Source organism: Leptodactylus fuscus, chromosome 9, assembly GCF_031893055.1.
Source record: "Leptodactylus fuscus isolate aLepFus1 chromosome 9, aLepFus1.hap2, whole genome shotgun sequence".
Lineage (NCBI taxonomy): Eukaryota > Metazoa > Chordata > Amphibia > Anura > Leptodactylidae > Leptodactylus > Leptodactylus fuscus.
This window is the reverse complement of record NC_134273.1, coordinates 40,079,290-40,096,751: the sequence shown is the minus strand read 5'-3', so window position 1 is coordinate 40,096,751 and position 17,462 is coordinate 40,079,290. Positions and strand designations below refer to the sequence as shown.

Genomic DNA, 17,462 nt, shown 5'->3' with positions numbered 1-17,462 from the left:
TTAAAATGGAAAACTGTTCTGTATACAGAATCAAAAATTGAAATTATTTTTAAAACCCAGAAAAAATGTTCCAGTCCGCACTCCTGAGATTTTCTTAAAAATTAACTTTTAATTTTCCATGTAAAAAATGGGTAAATGCAATACAAAAATAAACGTGACAGTGAAGAACACAAAAGTGCGTTTTAAAAACCCATAATGAAGGTCCGGCTGACGCGTTTCTGGGTATGCTTTACCCCTTAGTCATAGCTTAGGAGGCTATGACTAAGGGGTAAAGCATACCCAGAAATGCGTCAGCCGGACCTTCATTATGGGTTTTTAAAACACACTTTTGTGTTCTTCACTGTCACATTTATTTTTGTATTGTATTTACCCATTTTATACATGGAAAATTAAAAGTTAATTTTTAAGAAAATCTCAGGAGTGCGGACTGGAACATTTTTTCTGCTATTTGACTTACTGTCTACCCTTGGAGTCCGGGACAACACAGCCATGCACCCTGAAGATTGCATCATAGGTGAGCTACTGCTTTAAATCTTTCTTTTTTCTTACAATTTTTAAATCCTACAGACGCCATATCCTGTGGACTCAAGAGGAAAGGGTCCATAATGTTATTATTAGTGCCTATGGCAGAGGCAGCTTACACGTCTTGAAAGGCACTAACAACATAAGCTCCCATACAGACAATGTCTCTTTCAGGGAAGGTATTGCGTATTTCAGCAAGACTATGTTATACCAAATACTGCATCCATCCAACAGCATAGCTTCAAAGAAGAAAAATCCAGGTGCTAAACCGGCCTGCCTGCTGTCCAGACCCTTCACAAATAGAAAACATTTGGAAGATTATGAAACAAAACCCAGGACTGCTGAGCTATTTTTTCTAATGAAATGGAAAAGTGTCTAACCTTCACCTTCTAAATATATATTCTCTGTTGTATTGTGAATAAAATATGGTTGTCGAAGATACCCAAATTATTGCAGTTTTGTTTTCTTTATATTTTATACACCATCCCCACATTTTTGGAATTGCGGTTGTACATTAAAGGGGGTTGTACATTACATCCTCCTTTTCAAAATGGATGGTCTATAGTTAGCTTTCAAAACCACACATACCAACAAAACAATACAAAAATGTGTCCGCTTATAAACCAGGCTAAACGGTACAGTCATGAAGTGGTTAAGACAGACCATCATTTCAGAATGGCAGCCATTTCCCCAGGCACACAGCTCGAGTCCTGATATTGTTATATGGACAGGAGTTTTTCTGATGGGACGTCTTCTTTAATAGGAAAGGTTAGATTAACATTGTTCAGTATAGTAGACTATGCTATTATTCTACGTGGCTGTGAAACAACAAAGCTGACGGTCTTAGATAAGATCAGCAGGTTTAATGTAAAGGGAATAGACACAAAACAAGGCTAAATTGTAGGTTAAATCAGAGCATGCCATGCCAAAACCTTTCTAATGGCGGCTGTAGAGTTCCTAATCTTCTGGGATAAGGCTTTGTCTTTCTAATATTTTATTCACTGGAGGGTCTAAACAATCATTCTCTCAGGTTGTAACAGTTTGGGGCAGTGTCACATAGGATGTAATCACGAGCCAGGAGACATGTGCAGGTCTCATTAGAGCTCCATTGTGTGCTGATCATTCTCTAGTGACTGGAGTACTATCTTCAGTGTGATGAGAGCGCCTCTAATACCTCGGTAATAGACTGCATTAAGCCTGGAACGATTCAGCCCAAGGTATAAAAGCCTCTACAGCATTGCAAGTGATCGGGGAACTCTGCAAGTTAATTGAACTTTTGTATCCTGGCCTGACTAAATCAGAAATGGAAAACCTTTCCAACATCTCGCTGCTGCCTGCTTTACATTATCAGGAATTCTTTCCAGTAGCCACGGAGCAGTTTTATATTGCACATTATATGTATTGTAATAAAAATTAATTTTAGAAATGAAAATGTCATGAGAGTCCTAATAAGTGAAGGCCTAGAAGATGTAGATGCAAAAACAATGTTATGCTCATCTTCCCTCACCACTCCTGGGCATCCTCACTGCATCCAGCATTCCCTCAGAGTCCTCTACTGGTGGTCACATGGTGCATGCCAACATCTTGACACATTAATGCAAACATCATGTGACCACTGAGGCCCAATCACAGACCTTGGTGGTGACCTCATCCGATAGGTTTTAATAGGGAGCACCCAGAACCTTAAATAGGATCTGTCACCAGGTACACATTACAACATGCCCGACATCATTTCATTCTCTCTCTTTTTCCATTTTGGTGTTTTCCTTTTTAAATCTGGCCCCGGTAGGTTATAGTTCCAATTCTCCAAGTGGAAGGTAAGTGCAAATTACTATCTGGGGATACCTGATGTGTTTGTTAATTCTATTTTTGCTTAAATTATGCATTTTTGAATTGCTAAAGTGTTTAAAAAAAATAAATTAGTATTTATTTATTTTTATACTTTTTAAACTTATTTTTGTGTTTGTTTCCTGTCCCATAAATGGACTTGAACCTGGTATTTTCCCATTGCACATAGTATCCCTATGTGCAATAGGGAAAGGCAACCAGCAAGCCACTGATTGGCATCCTGGTTGTCGTCCTGGTAGTCATGGAAATCCCTTGGACCCCAAAATCTCATTGTGTGAAATCCAAGGACTAGAAGGAGGCGATCTTGTCCCCTTACCATTAAATGCTGTTATTGCTATTGATCACGGCATCTGAAGGGCTTACGTCACTGGAGTTGGAGCATTTTCTGACTCAGGCAGCTGATCCCGGGTCTGATTTTGTGATACAGCCGAGAATGGGAAGTCATGCCACAAGGGCCGCTCCTCCGGAATGAAAGCAATGTACTGTTATGGCGCTGAACATTAAATATACACTTTTGTAATTTAATAGTATGATGCAGAGTTCTTTGTCCAGTGCCTTCAATAATTTACAGCATGGTCTAATTGAAGGACTGTAATGAGTACTCTAGAATAACACATGTATGGCTGCAGTAGTGTGTAAGCCATTCCCCAGACTATTGTTCTTCCGCAGTTGTTCGGTCATCCAGCTACTTCTATCTAGTGTGTTTTGCCACCTTTTACTTCCTACAAATACCAGTAGCAAGAAGACATATTTGCACCTATCCAAGAACCACCAAATGTCTTGTGTTTTTCAACCCTACAAATAAGAATCTTTAGCTATGATGACCTAATGTAACATGTTTCTATTTGATGGTCTCACTTTATCAGATTACTGTTTTTATGAATGTATGTTGTCGTAATACCATTGACTTCAGAACGCACACAGAATATTTGGTCCTTTATAACATTTTGCCGTCACGTCATAGAACTTACAGTTTTAGGTTTTGTTATATTTTTTTATAAACCAAAAAAATAAAAAATAAAATGGAGGGCACAATGTTTGGAAGCAGTGAAAACAACCAGCCAAGAAAAACATTAAGATACATAAAAGAATCAAGCACTTACGTGACACAATTGGACGAGGACGCATGGAATGGGCAGGGCTTAGTAACAAAGGCAAGCCGCTGATTGGCCGGAGAAAGACAGGCGATGGGATGGAGAGCTAAAGGCGGAATTGCCCCTGAGAGAAGAAGTACAGTATGGACAGACAGACAGTACAATAATACAGATAGAGGGGCGGAACATGTAGTGGATTCCCTTAGCTCTTAGTCTGAACAGCCTAGTCAATACACATAGCATAAATTATTGTTCCAAAGGAATGTGAAAAAGAGATCCTTTAAGTGAAGCTCCAATATTATAATAATGAATAATAAGTAAATATACAGACATAGAGCTAAAGGAGGTTCCAAACACAGATAACACATCCCCATATTCCACCAACCTCTCACCCACAACCAGAACAAATGAAAAGATCAGAGATATCTGAGAAGAACAAGCTAAAGAAGCTTATGACTTTCCAGTTGTTAAACCACAATTCCCAGCATCTTTCAATAAGAGGTAGACTATGTTGGGAAGTGAATTTAAGAAGCAACTGAAGAGGCACATGATACCATACCTAGCGCAGAAAAGGACACTTACTGGGTACTCTGTTGATGGCCTTCAGAGGTCTAAGGACACGCACAGTACGAATAGCAGATAAGTTAATATTCTGGAGATCCAAGGAGTACTCCACCATCCTGCAAGTAACAGAAAGTATACATGGAGATAAATATGGGTATTCCAAAATAACCACAATTATTAGCGGTGTTACTAAGAAGAGAAACAGTAACAAAAGTTATTCCAATATTTTCATATATTTATCATATATATATCTGTCATATATTTATAACATATCCAAAGAATATACCACAAATGTGACAGGCACTACTCTTTCTAAAACAGGGGTCCTCTCACCCTTTCCCACCTGGTTGAGCCAGTTATAAGTCGTCGAATTATGGCACTATGCTGTTTCCATATAAGTGACAAGGAGTTGCAGACACAGTTAACAGTTCTGTAGGGTTTTTTTTTTTTTTTTTGCAGTCACTTCACTGACTGTCATCACATCCAATAAGATAAAATAAGATAAGATAACCCTTTAACAGTCCCACCATGGGGAAATTCAGTGTTTTACAGCAACATAGAAATACAGTAATATATTACAAGAAAGAACAAATACAAGCTCATAGTAGATAGAAAATAGGTACTAGGAGTCATAGCAACTAAGAAGAAAAGAAAGACTTCAGGATCATTTAGTTCTCTGTGCAGAGTGATCCTTAGCCAGATGTTGATTATACAGCCTGACCACAGTTGGGAAGAAGGACTTCCGATAGCTCCTTCTCATACTTGGGGTGGAGCAGTCGGTCACTGACAGTACTGCCCAGTGCTATCACGATCTCATACATGGGATGGGAGTTGTTCAATACCGACAACAGATGATGTCAAAGCTTATTTTCTCCTCCTCTCTGCACAGAAAATTCTAGAAAAGTCTCACATAGACCTCATTGAGCCGAGTCCAGTCTATTATTGGCTATGGTCATTATAGTGAGATAAAGCATATCACTAAATGTTATTAGCAGAGCAGAGGAGAAACTCAAGCAAGATGGCAGTCCCCATAATCATGTAGAGGAAATCTACAATCAAAAAATAGAAATAGAGTATAAATATATGGTTTTAATAAATACATAAAAAAAACTGGTGAGTCTGTCAGCAGTAAAGAGTGGAGAAAGGTGGAGATCAAAGCAGGTCAGGGCAGGGACATCAAGAGAGACCAGAGCTTTTAATGTTTTCTGTCTGCATAAACATAATTTTAAAAAAATTATAAAAAATTTCTGCAATGTAGATTGAGGCTAAGGAACAACGATGCAGAACACAGCTAAAAACACTGCAGAAAAAATGCAGCAGGAACTCATTTGCATTTTTTTCTGCAGCGTTTTTTCATACCTCTTTTTGCTAGGTTTTTCCTCTGTTAAATCTACAGGGAAAACAGGTTTCTGCAGCTAAAATTAACATTCTGCTTTAAGGCTGGGGCGCCGCGATTTCGTAAAAATTGCTGTGTTTTACAGTACTTGCAAGGTGGATGCGAATTCCATGCCCAATTTGCGGAGAAAATTGCAGCACGGACACGCTGCAATTTGCAAAACCGTCGCGGTTTTGAAAATCGTAGCATGTCAATTATATCTACGGAAATGCCGGCGGCTTCCCAATAGATATAATTGTAACAGAAAGTCCGCAAAGGAAAAATCTGTGAACTATCTGTTCAAAGCACTGCGGGAAGAACCGCAATGCGTTCACGCTGCGGTTGTTCCCGCAGCGCTTTAGCGCGGCAGTTCCAGCTAAGGCCTCAAGTTGTGGAAATGCAGCTTTTTTTGTTGCAGATTTTGCTGTAGTTTTTTGAGCCAAAGCCAGGAGTGGATTGATCAGAAGGCAGAAGTGTAAGAACTTCCTATATAGTTCTCATTCCTTTTGTAGTCATTCTTGGCTTTGGCTTAAAAAAACGTATTAAAATCTACAACAAAAATGCTGCGTTTCTGCAACGTGGGGTCATAGCCTAACACAGCATTTTTTTTTTCCACAAAGAGTGAATGGGATTAGCCAGAATCCCGTTCACTTTAAAGGCACTGTAAAATGCAGAGTTTTTTTCTTCTGCGTTTCTGCAACAGGAAAAACAATGTGTTATCGCAACGTGAGGCTTGAAAGTATTTTTCTGAATCTATAACCTTTCGAGAATAGCTTGTTCTGTACTTTGTGAGACACCCGTTCATTTAGAATGTTCACTTTATGTGTTCTCTAAAAAATAAAATACACCTTTATTTCAGAATGTTCGAAACTGTTTCTAGGCCCATAGAAATTGTTCTTTTTGTATTCAAGTGTTATTTTATTTGTCTGGGGCGAAGTATACAGACATATAATTGGACAAATTGGTTACGATAGTTGTTCTCTTTTCTAATAAATGGCCACTTTTCTCCACAACAGTAGTCAAGATAAATCTAACGTTTCAGCATTTTTGATGCAACGTTATTTATATAACAGACAAAAGCCCATAGCAATCCAAAAAAGGAACATCAGAATTTTTAGTATTCCTTTTAGCATAGTATAATGATTATTTACACCACCTAACAATGACAATTGGCTTGCAATGACATAGAAATGTTTTTTATAGATTTTTTTTATGAAATGTTTTTTGTTTCTTACGAGAAAGGATTTATGATCTTGTAAACTAAGAGTAATGGTTATTGTTAATAAACATATCTGCAGAATTATTCATCTCTGGAAGTGACCTCCATGGGGCTATAAACATGGCAAATATTGATTCATGATGATAAGTCATCTTGTTAAACAGGTATTCCCATCTCCAGGATCATATTTAAAATCATAGCTTATGCTAGCTAAATTGTTTAGCCAACACATTGCTTTATCTATTTTGCCCTGTGTTTATAGCTTGTTGTAGGTTTCAGACCACCTCTGCTACCTAGAAGCAGTGGCTGGGCTTGTGAGTTTCTCAGTCCACGTTTCTAGCTACCTCTATTCTTTTCTCTGCACTGTGATTTACAACTAATGGGGCTGTGTGCTATCTTTACAAAATGCACTTAACTGCTGAGCCCTAATAAGGATAGAACAGTATACTTGAGCAGTGCCTCTATTCGCTCTGTATGTAAATCTAGAGATAACTGTGCCGTTTAGTTCAAGCACCATGTTCATCTCAGGAACATGCTGCGGGTCTAATATGTAAATCACATGGCCTAAGTCCACCCATAAAATTGTCACTAAAACCAAGAAGAGGAGAAGAGACAGGAAAGCATTTAAACCCCTGTGGGGAAGTTACCCTGGTCGAACCAGTGCTGCGGATCCAAATAGTCAAGACAGGGACACAAAATATGCAGCAAACTGGTTTATTTAGAAAAAACAGGAAAATAAATAAACCTTGACTTCAGGCACAAAATGAGCAAAACAAAACACTGCCTTAACTTCAGACAAAAACAAAGTAAAAACCTGCTCGTCTGAGCAACTAACTAAACAAAACTGATAACCTAACTATACATGTGGCTTACTTCCAGCCACACAAACAAAACAGGTGCAATGTTGTTTCACCGGACACAGGGTTACAGGACAGAACCATACACCTTCTTTCACCTCATGGAACTGCTCTGTAATGCAAGAGCTGCAACCCTTTTCTGGCCCAGTAATGAGCCAAGGATCTATACCTGGTCTGAGGCCTACTCCAGATCCACCCTGGACAACACATATGTCATAAATCTGGGGCTGATATATCGGTCACCTTCTCACACCCCTTAGATGGGAAAATCCCTTTAACGTATATATAAAGTCATAATATTTATGTCACCTTATGAGTGTTGGGCTGACTTTGCGTCAATAGAAAAATTACACATATACTCCATGCTTCAATCCCAACACCAATAGATTGCTGTTGGTGGTAAGTGTGGCAAGCTTTACATGCAGTCTAATCACAACCAAAATCTCTTTTAAATCACTTTCATGTTGTTATGGGGTCAAATAATGACGTTGTGGATATAATTTCTGAGAAAATGAATGTTATTACATATGCAAATGAGCTGCTCATGTACTTGTGGAGGGGTCATAAGTGCTCACAAATTCCCTTTTTGTGGCCATCCCCAAAACAGAAACACAAATATCTCCTATACAGGAGCGTAACAACAGGGCCCAGGACATTGGGGAATAATACTGTGTCCAGGGGCCACTATGGGGAATAATACTGTGTCCAGGGGCCACTATGGAGCATAATACTGTGTGCAGGGGCCACTATGGGGTATAATACTGTGTTCAGGGGCCACTATGGGATATAATACTGTGTCCAGGGGCCACTATGGGGCATAATACTGTGTGCAGGGGCCACTATGGAGCATAATACTGTGTGCAGGCACCACTAAGGGGCATAATACTGTGTGCAGAGGCCCCTAAGGGGCATAATACTGTATGCAGGAATGGGGTGGGGAGTGTCAGTTAGTTGGTCAGGGTCCCAGGGCCAGTGGGGGTGGGGGGGCATGTCATTCCTAGTTATGCCACTGTTCCTATAGACAGTGATTTAAAACAAAAACAAATGGAGATAGGTCTGTGCCATTACTAGAGTGGCTTTTGCCGTCTTCCTTAATCCTCAGCAGACTCCAGTACTCTGAAATGACTGGTTTACACAGTAACTCATTCACTCTACCACTTGTCATCCTTGCATTGTATTCTAAACCTTATTATGGGCAAATAGACATGAAAAATTGGAACTTTTTGGAATACCAGGTAGTAGAAAGAGCTAAGATAAATCTCACAACTACACTATTAAATATCCTAGATGGATATGAGCCAATATATCACAGCGCAAGGTATGTCTCACAGAAGTTAGATGTCAGCGAAAAATTATTTCAAAATATAGAAAATCTGAGTACGCATATTACGGAAGGTATTGTATACGCCTGACATAAAGTAATTACATGATATGGAGGAAACTATGAGAATGGAGCTGCAGGTGTAGCCATCGGTAAGCATATTCTCTATGACTTCCCTTCATTAGTGAGCAGTACATCAATATAGATAAGCCGGCTGCCCACATGTTCCCTTGCAAATGAATTTAAGCCATTGGAGCCATAGCACTAGCCCAGCAATTGGATTACTGTTTTAAACGGAAAAATCCTTGCCAGGAAAATTTATTTTCTTATCAACTATGTCACGCTATTGCTATAATGCATTGCATTTTACGACAAAATGCGTTATTTCCTAAAATAGGAAATGAAGGAGCTGGGGCTGCGAATTAGCAAGATGTGACCAAAGAATAAATCCAAAAGCCCACAATAGCAGGTGGTGCCAGTTAATCAGAGGTTGAAGAATGGCTTCTGCTGGGCATTCAATGTATCACAATGGGAATAGTTAAATAGCTGTAAATTTAAACATGAATGTTCTTTTTCGTATAAGGGGCAACCTGCCATTTGCCGCGTCAGGCAAAGCCGCCGAACCTCCTCACATTTCAAGGGACAAATATACAAAGGGAGTAACTGCGGTTAGACCGAGCGCTGCCATGGTCGGATTCATTTCCAAACAAGGAGAATGCAGCTCTAATTTAATGCGGTTATTATGAAGGCGTCTATCACATGTCTCCGCTACATTTCAATGTATTGAAATGTGGATTAAAAGTTCAGCCAGGAAAATCAAGGGGTCTTTAGGGAAAAGCTTAACAAAATGGCAATATGATTCTTTATCTCACGTGGGGTATTGTGTTGGCTCGATTCTTATAATGTATTTCATTTTTTGTATTGCTATTTTTATATGGGCTTTTGTTCTCCCATGTCTGTATTCTTTCACTTCTATAATACGTTACTATTGTCATTTCATAATAGTCAGTCTTAAAGGGGCAAAAAATAGAGGGCTCAATCACATCATATTATCACTGCCCATGTAGTGGTAAGATTCCATTTAGAGGCAAAAACTACAGATGAGTGAATCAGTTTGGCAAAAATTGAATTTGATATAAATTTCTAAAAAGTTTCTGATTCCAGAGAATCTGAAACTTTTTAGATTTTGCCTTTCAAAATCACTCAAAATAATAGCTGCCATTTTACCCTTCATTCACATCTGCGTCGAGGAGTCCACATAGGGAACCCCTGAATGGAATACCGAACGCAATTGGAAGTGGTGTGCAGTAAAAGCACATGGACTCCATAGACTATAATGGGGTCCGTGTGCTGGCCGTGCGCTGCCCGCATGATTACGAATTACTTTCCTAACAGCATGATCCCTGCGGAGATCTGGTGGCCAGCACTCAAACCCCATTATAGTCTATGGGGTCCGTGTGCTTTCACTGACACAATGCTTGCAGTTGCGTTCGGTATTCCGTTCGGGGGAGTCATCATGCGGACTCCCCCAGACGGAATCTAAACACAGTTGTGAATGAGGCTTGACAGATCAGAAAAAGAAAGGATCACATGATGTTGGCCAGTGGTTTCGGCAGGTTTGTCCATAATGCCTTGCAGCCAGCTTTTCCTCTAGCACCGGCAATCATGAGAGACTGTAGGTGTGACTCACTGATGAATCAGTAGACAGGTTGTAGTATTGTCACTTTGATATTCATCCTTTGCCTGACAAGCATAGTCTATGTTTATCCAAAACTGAACCCAGCGGCCCCGACATCTACACTACCTTGTCGGCTGGAAGCTGGTACAATATGCTTCACACATAAAACCGAAGAAAATTCCTATCAATGATAACAATATTTATACAGTAAAGCAGATTATGCCTAGAAAACTGTTCATGCACCCCAATGCTGACGCAACACGACAGACCCTTTAATCAACTCTATTATTTACCCCCTGTATTTCAGGTGTTGTATAAACTTTCAAGGTCTACACACAATACAAAGATTGAATCCCCCTGGATATCTTCACCTAACCATGCATAAATCTATCACTAATAGAGATGAGCGAGTAGTATTTGATCGAGTAGGTATTTGATTGAATACTACAGTATTCGAAATACTCGGACTCGATCGAATACTACTCGCTATTCAAATGGAAAAAATCGATGCAGAACCAGGGTTGATTGGCCGAATGCTATACAGTCGGCCAATCAATGTTGGTTCTTCTCCTACCTTTAGGAGTCTTCTCTGCGCAGCTTCCCCGTGGCGTCTTCCGACTTTGAATTCACTCTGCCAGGCATCGGGCCTGGGCAGAGCCGACTGCGCATGCCCGTGCTACAAGAAAATGGCCGCTTTGACTGTAAGCAGCCATTTTCTTTAATGCGGGCATGCGCAGTCGGCTCTGCCCAGGCCCGATGCCTGGCAGAGTGAATTCAGAGCCGGAAGACGCCGCGGGGATGCTGCACGGAGAAGACTTCTCGGAGAATCCAGCTCAACCCTCACTCGTGGACTTGGTAAGTATAATTTGATCGAATGTTGCCTACCCCTGAAATGAGCATTTTTCCCCATAGAGTATAATAGGATTCGATATTCGATTCAAGTAGTCGAATATTGAGGGGCTACTCGAAACAAATATCGAATATCGAACATTTTACTGTTCGCTCATCTCTAGATGGTATCTAAGAAAGTTTATTCGGTCTTAACATTCCTTGACAATAGCAGCTGATTATTGGGGTTAGATTGTCAGATCCCTGGAAGGTCACTGATCACCAGCGCCTCTTTATTTAGAAATTAAGGGATTGCCAAAAGAACTCCAGACCACTCTGTGTACTGCCCAACTTTCTGAGACAAGGTTGCACGTGGTGTTATTATAGTCATCTTTGAGTTAATCTGTTGAAAAAAAACCTGTTTGCCTACAATGTAAACTTTGGTAGGGACAGGGGAATAGGTAGCTGTCACACTCCATTGATTTATGTTATTGTCTATGGAATATAATAATAATAATAATAATAATAATAATAATAATAATAATAATACATATATAATAATAATAATAATAATAATAATAATAATAATAATAAATTTTATTTTTATAGCGCTAACATTTTTCGCGGCACTGTACAATTTGTAGGGTTCAAGTACAGACAGAAAGATATATTACAAAGAATAGTCACTTCGTGTGTCTTTAGTTTGCGCTTGAAGCTGTAAAAGTTGTGAGCTAATCTGATTGTCCGCGGTAGAGCATTCCAGAGAAGTGGTGCAGCTCGGGAGAAGTCTTGTATACGAGCGTGGGAAGTTCTGATAATAGAGGATGTAAGTGTTAGGTCATTGAGTGAACGGAGAGCACGGGTTGGGCGGTAGACAGAGATGAGGGAGGAAATGTAGGGAGGTGCAGCATTATGGAGAGCCTTGTGGATGAGAGTGATAACTTTATATTTTATTCTATAATGAATAGGCAGCCAATGTAGTGACTGGCACAGACCAGAGGCATCGCTGTAGCGTCTAGCCTGGTAGATGAGCCTGGCCGCTGCATTCAGAATAGATTGTAGAGGGGAAAGTTTAGTAAGGGGAAGACCAATTAGTAAGGAGTTACAGTAGTCAAGGTGAGAATGAATCAGAGAGACAATAAGTGTCTTTAGTGTATCTCTGGTAAGGAAAGGGCGTATTCTGGAGATGATTTTGAGAGGGAGATGACAAATGCTTGTGAATGATTGGATATAGGGGTAGAAGGAAGATAAGATAAGATAATCCTTTAATAGTCCCACCTTGGGGAAATTTCAGCGTGTTACAGCAGCATAGTAATACAGATACAGGATAATACAGAGTAATATGTTACAGACGTAGACACAGATAAGCTGAGAAGAGAAGATATACTAGGAGTCCATGGCAGCTAAGGAAAAACAGAAGAGAAAGAGGAAGACCTCATGGTCATCCTCATAATCATTAGTTCTCTGTGCGGAGAGCTCTTCGTTTGGTCTGATGTAGATTATACAGCCTGGTCGCGGTTGGAAGGAAGGACCTGCGATAGCGCTCCTTCTCACACTTGGGGTGAAGCAGACGGTCGCTTACAGTGCTGCCAAGTCCCATCAGGGTCCCATACATGGGGTGGGATTTGTTCCCCCGCATGGAGGTCACCACAGACAGTATCCTTCTGTCACCCACCACCTGTACTGGGTCCAAGGGGCTCCCCAGGACAGAGCTGGCCCTCCTGATCAGCCTGTCAAGTCTATTTCTGTCCCTGGTTGATATACTGCTTCCCCAGCAGGCCACACCGAAAAAGATGGCTGAGGCAACCACAGAGTTGAAGAAGGCCCTAAGAAGTGTCCCCCGGACTCCGAAGGCCCTCAGCCTCCTGAGCAGGTAGAGTCTGCTGTGACCCTTTCTGTGCAGCGCCCCCAGGTGATCAGCCCAGTCTAGTTTATTATTGAGGAGCACGCCCAGGTACTTATAGGTCCTGACTATCTCAATACATGTTCCTTGGATCTCCACCGGGGTCGGAGCACCTCTCCGTTTACTAAAGTCCACCACCATCTCCTTGGTCTTCCCAGCATTAATCCTGAGCTGGTTCTGCTGGCACCATTCAACAAAATCCCGGTTTAAGTCTCTGTATTCCCTATCATCGCCATCAGTGATAAGGCCTATTATAGCAGAGTCATCGGAGTACTTCTGTAAGTAACAGCTGGATGAGTTGTGCCTGAAGTCAGCAGTGTACAGTGTGAAGAGGAATGGAGCAAGAACTGTACCTTGAGGTGCCCCCGTACTACAGATCACAGTGTCAGACACACAGTCCTGGGCTCTCACATACTGAGGGCGGTTTGTCAGGTAGTCTAGGATCCAGTTGGACAGGTGATGGTCCACACCACCAAGGTTCAGCTTCTCCCTCAGTAGTTCTGGCTGAATGGTGTTGAACGCACTGGAGAAATCAAAGAACATTATTCTCACAGTGTTCCCGGGTTTCTCCAGGTGAGAGAGAGCTCTATGAAGAAGGTGGATGATGGCGTCATCTACCCCAATGCCTGGCTGATAGGCAAACTGGAGGGGGTCCAGAGCGGAGCTCACTAGGGGGCGTAGGTGTGTCAGGACCAGTCTCTCTAGGACCTTCATCAGGTGGGATGTCAGTGCTACAGGTCGGTAGTCATTGTAGCCCATCGGGTTGGGTTTCTTTGGGACTGGTACCACGCAAGATGTTTTCCACAGTTGAGGTACCACCCCCAGCTTCAGGCTCATATTGTACATGTGCGTTATAATACCACACAGCTGGTCACTGCACATTTTAAGAACTCTTGCGCTTATACCATCTGGTCCCCCCGCTTTGTTCGCTCTAATGTTCTTCATTTCCTTACACACCTGAGACTCCTGCAGAATCAGATAGTCAGATTGCAGTTGACCGCAGGTCGGTGGGGGTTGGGTCTTGGTGTGTGAGGGGAGGGCGGTTAGCTGACATGCTGGTGGAGGGAGCATTTGCTTGGAGTCGAATCTGTTGAAGAATAGATTAAGCTCGTTAAGCCACTTCCTGTCCCCTACTGTTCGGTGCCTTGTCTTTTCCTTGTGTCCTGAAATTGCCTTAAGGCTGTCCCACACCTCAGAGATTCTACCCTCCCCCATCTGTAGCTCCATCTTCCGTCTGTAGTTGGCTTTCCCTTCCCTGATCAATTGTCTCAGCTGTTTCTGAACCGCCCCCAGGCCATCTTTGTCCCCAGACCTAAAAATTCTCTTTTTTTGCTTGAGAAGAGTTTTAATCTCAGAGTTAATCCATGGTTTGTTATTGGAGAAACACCTCACCTTCCTAGTTGGTACCGTGCTGTCCACACAGAAATTAATGTAGTCCGTTATGCAATGTGTGAGTCCCTCAATGTCCTCTGGAAATGAGTCTTGAAACACTTCCCATAAAGTTATATCAAAGCAGTCCCTTAGAGACTCGACACTTCCCTCTGACCAAATCTTCACGGTACGGGTAACCGCCGGTTCTCTGCGCACCAGTGGAATGTATGTGGGTCGCAGATGTACCAGGTTGTGATCTGATCTGCCTAGGGGTGGTAGGGCAGATGAGTTATATGCATCCCTTACATTGGCAAAGAGCAAGTCCAGCGTCTTGTTGTCTCTTGTATGGCAGGTTACATACTGTGTGAAGCCTGGTAGAGTGGATGCTGAGACATGGTTGAAGTCTCCAGACACTAGGAGCAGGGCATGGGGGTGAGATGATTGCAGCTCACTCACAACAGCATGGAGGACTTCACAGGCAGCGTCAGCTTTAGCAGAGGGGGGGACATAGGCAGCTAGTACAATAACATGTGATAGTTCCCTTGGCAGGTAAAAAGGTCTCATGCCCACGGCTAGCAGTTCAATATCCTTTCCACACAATTGTTTCTTAACCACAATATGTCCTGGATTACACCATCTCTCATTGACAAATATTGCAATTCCTCCGCCTATTCGCTTACCGCTCTCCAGTGTTCTGTCCGCCCGAAGAAGTTTGAAGCCCTCTACGGAGGCAAGTATGTCCGGAGTGATTTCAGTAAGCCAAGTCTCTGTAAACAGCATCATACTGCACTCACGAAACTCCTGTTGATGTCTGGTCAGTGCTGTCAGTTCATCCATCTTATTCACAATTGATCTCACATTCCCCATAATGATGGACGGGATCACATGCTTTTTGCGTTTTCTTCCTTCGCGTCTCAGTATGCCGGCTCGTTTTCCGCGTTTTCTGCGTTTTCTAAGTCTCCTTATTAGTTCGTGGGGGATGGTAAGAGCATGCTTGTCCTGTAGCTTGTCCAGCTTGTCCTGCAGCATGCTTCTAAGGTGTAATAGTGTCTCCTTAGTGTAAACCAGTCTTCCTTGTCTGTGTGGAGGCATGCTTCAGACAAAAAGGCTCAAAAAGGATTTCTTTATAAGAGTTTCTGCATCAAATTCCAGCCCATGGTAAGTTCTTATACTAATACTCCTTATAGTAATAGAAAAAAGTGAAGAAAAAAGGACGGGATAGAGAAAGATCAGTTTAGTTTCAGCAGCTGTAAACACATGCAGCCACACACTAGGCAGGCGCAGGCAAAAAGGACCGAGTATGGTATCTGAGAATGATCTTGGCCTGATAATGGGTATATATTCTGATTTATGGCAAGGCTAAATATAAACAGTTTTATAGGGGTTGTCCTTAGGATAGGCCATCAATATTGGATGTGCAGGGGTCCGACACCCAGGACCTCTACTGGTCACCCATACCAAGACAATGTAGTTTGCTGCTCACTTGCCTTATAAACTGTAGTGGCAAGTATAGGTACTGCACAACTGTCCCATTGAAATCTATGCAGCAGTGCTGCATTACTTACACCCACTGCTACAGTTTGTGCAGCGAGTAAACAGCAAACCATGCTCTCTCGGTACCAGTGACTTTCAGGGGTCCCAGGTGTTGGAGCCCTGCAGATCTAATATTAATGACCTATACCATTAATGTTATAAATTGGATAACCCCTTTAAGCACATTTCGCTTACCAATATGTATGGTTCGCTGGTTAAATATAGATATAGTAGTCTTTCTTTGTATAGCATGGCCTCTCCTGGTTCTAAGTAAATGGCGGTCACGCAATGCAAATTGTGGAGGAGCAAAGTAAAAATTTATAAGCATGATATTAACATTTGTTTGGCACCTGCAACATGTATAAAGCAAAAAAGGTAATATGCAGTATACAACAAATCCTCTCTACTCCAATAGAGAGTCACTCTTAGTTCTAGCAAGCAGTGGGACCGAAATTGTGCCTATAATAACGCTTGGGTATTAGGCCTGTTCCAAGTCTCCATCTATAATACAGCCATGCGGAACAAGCCATATGTTCATTACTTTAAATCACAATTTGAATTCAATTACAATGACGGAAAGTGTTTATGTAGCTAAAGTGGTGTGAACAGTTTCATAAATAAGTGAATACATTACTATATGAACAGTGCTCTATATACGGTTCCGAGCACGAATGCTACGTTAATATGAATTCCCTACGTACGCTCAGACAGAAAGCTCAGGGTTTCTTTTCACCTTTATAAAGAATGGTAATGCATTTTTAAAATGCCTCTGACACCTCTCACAGGCTGCATGATAAATCTGTGGCTTCTTTATCACTCGTAGGGTGTCCTCAAGGGCTATAGAGGAACTTAGTCTGCAATTACCGCCCATGAAGTTCCAAGTGTCTTGTTTCATTCTTCAAGCTGGCTGTATGTTCCTGCGCCGTAGTGAAGCATACCTGGGAGGTCAGGCAGAAGCAGGTAGCACTGATAAGTGACCTAAGCAGACAGCTCATTACATGTGGATGAGAGCGGCTCCAGGAGGCAGAAGCCCTCTGACACAGCTTACAGCAAGCCAGCAGCTACTCCAGAGAATTTACACTCCCCTTACCTGCCTCACTGCAAAATCACTGCGTGCTATCTTCTTTCAGTAGACAGAAGGAAACAATATAGACTACACAACTACATTCTCCAGCAAATATAGATTTAGCCAGGGGAATATTATGTGTTTTGTTCATATTTGCTTTAGAATAATCCATTTGTAGTATGTATATTATTTTTTCTTAGTAGGCACTAGTCAGGACAACAGAATGTTTCATTTTATTAATAAATTATTATCTATATTTAAAAAAATCATAAAAATCTTGCAA

General features: G+C 41.5%; 1 protein-coding gene across 2 annotated transcripts in view; it reads right to left on the bottom strand.

Moving 5' to 3' along the window:
* Positions 1-17,462, bottom strand: part of CACNA1I (calcium voltage-gated channel subunit alpha1 I) — a 269,848-nt gene that overhangs the window by 211,012 nt on the left and 41,374 nt on the right. For both annotated transcript variants that reach the window (XM_075286787.1, XM_075286788.1), the window contains exon 3: positions 4,047-4,144. In XM_075286787.1, coding sequence (XP_075142888.1) covers positions 4,047-4,144 — 98 coding nt within the window. The remainder of the gene's footprint in view (positions 1-4,046; positions 4,145-17,462) is intronic.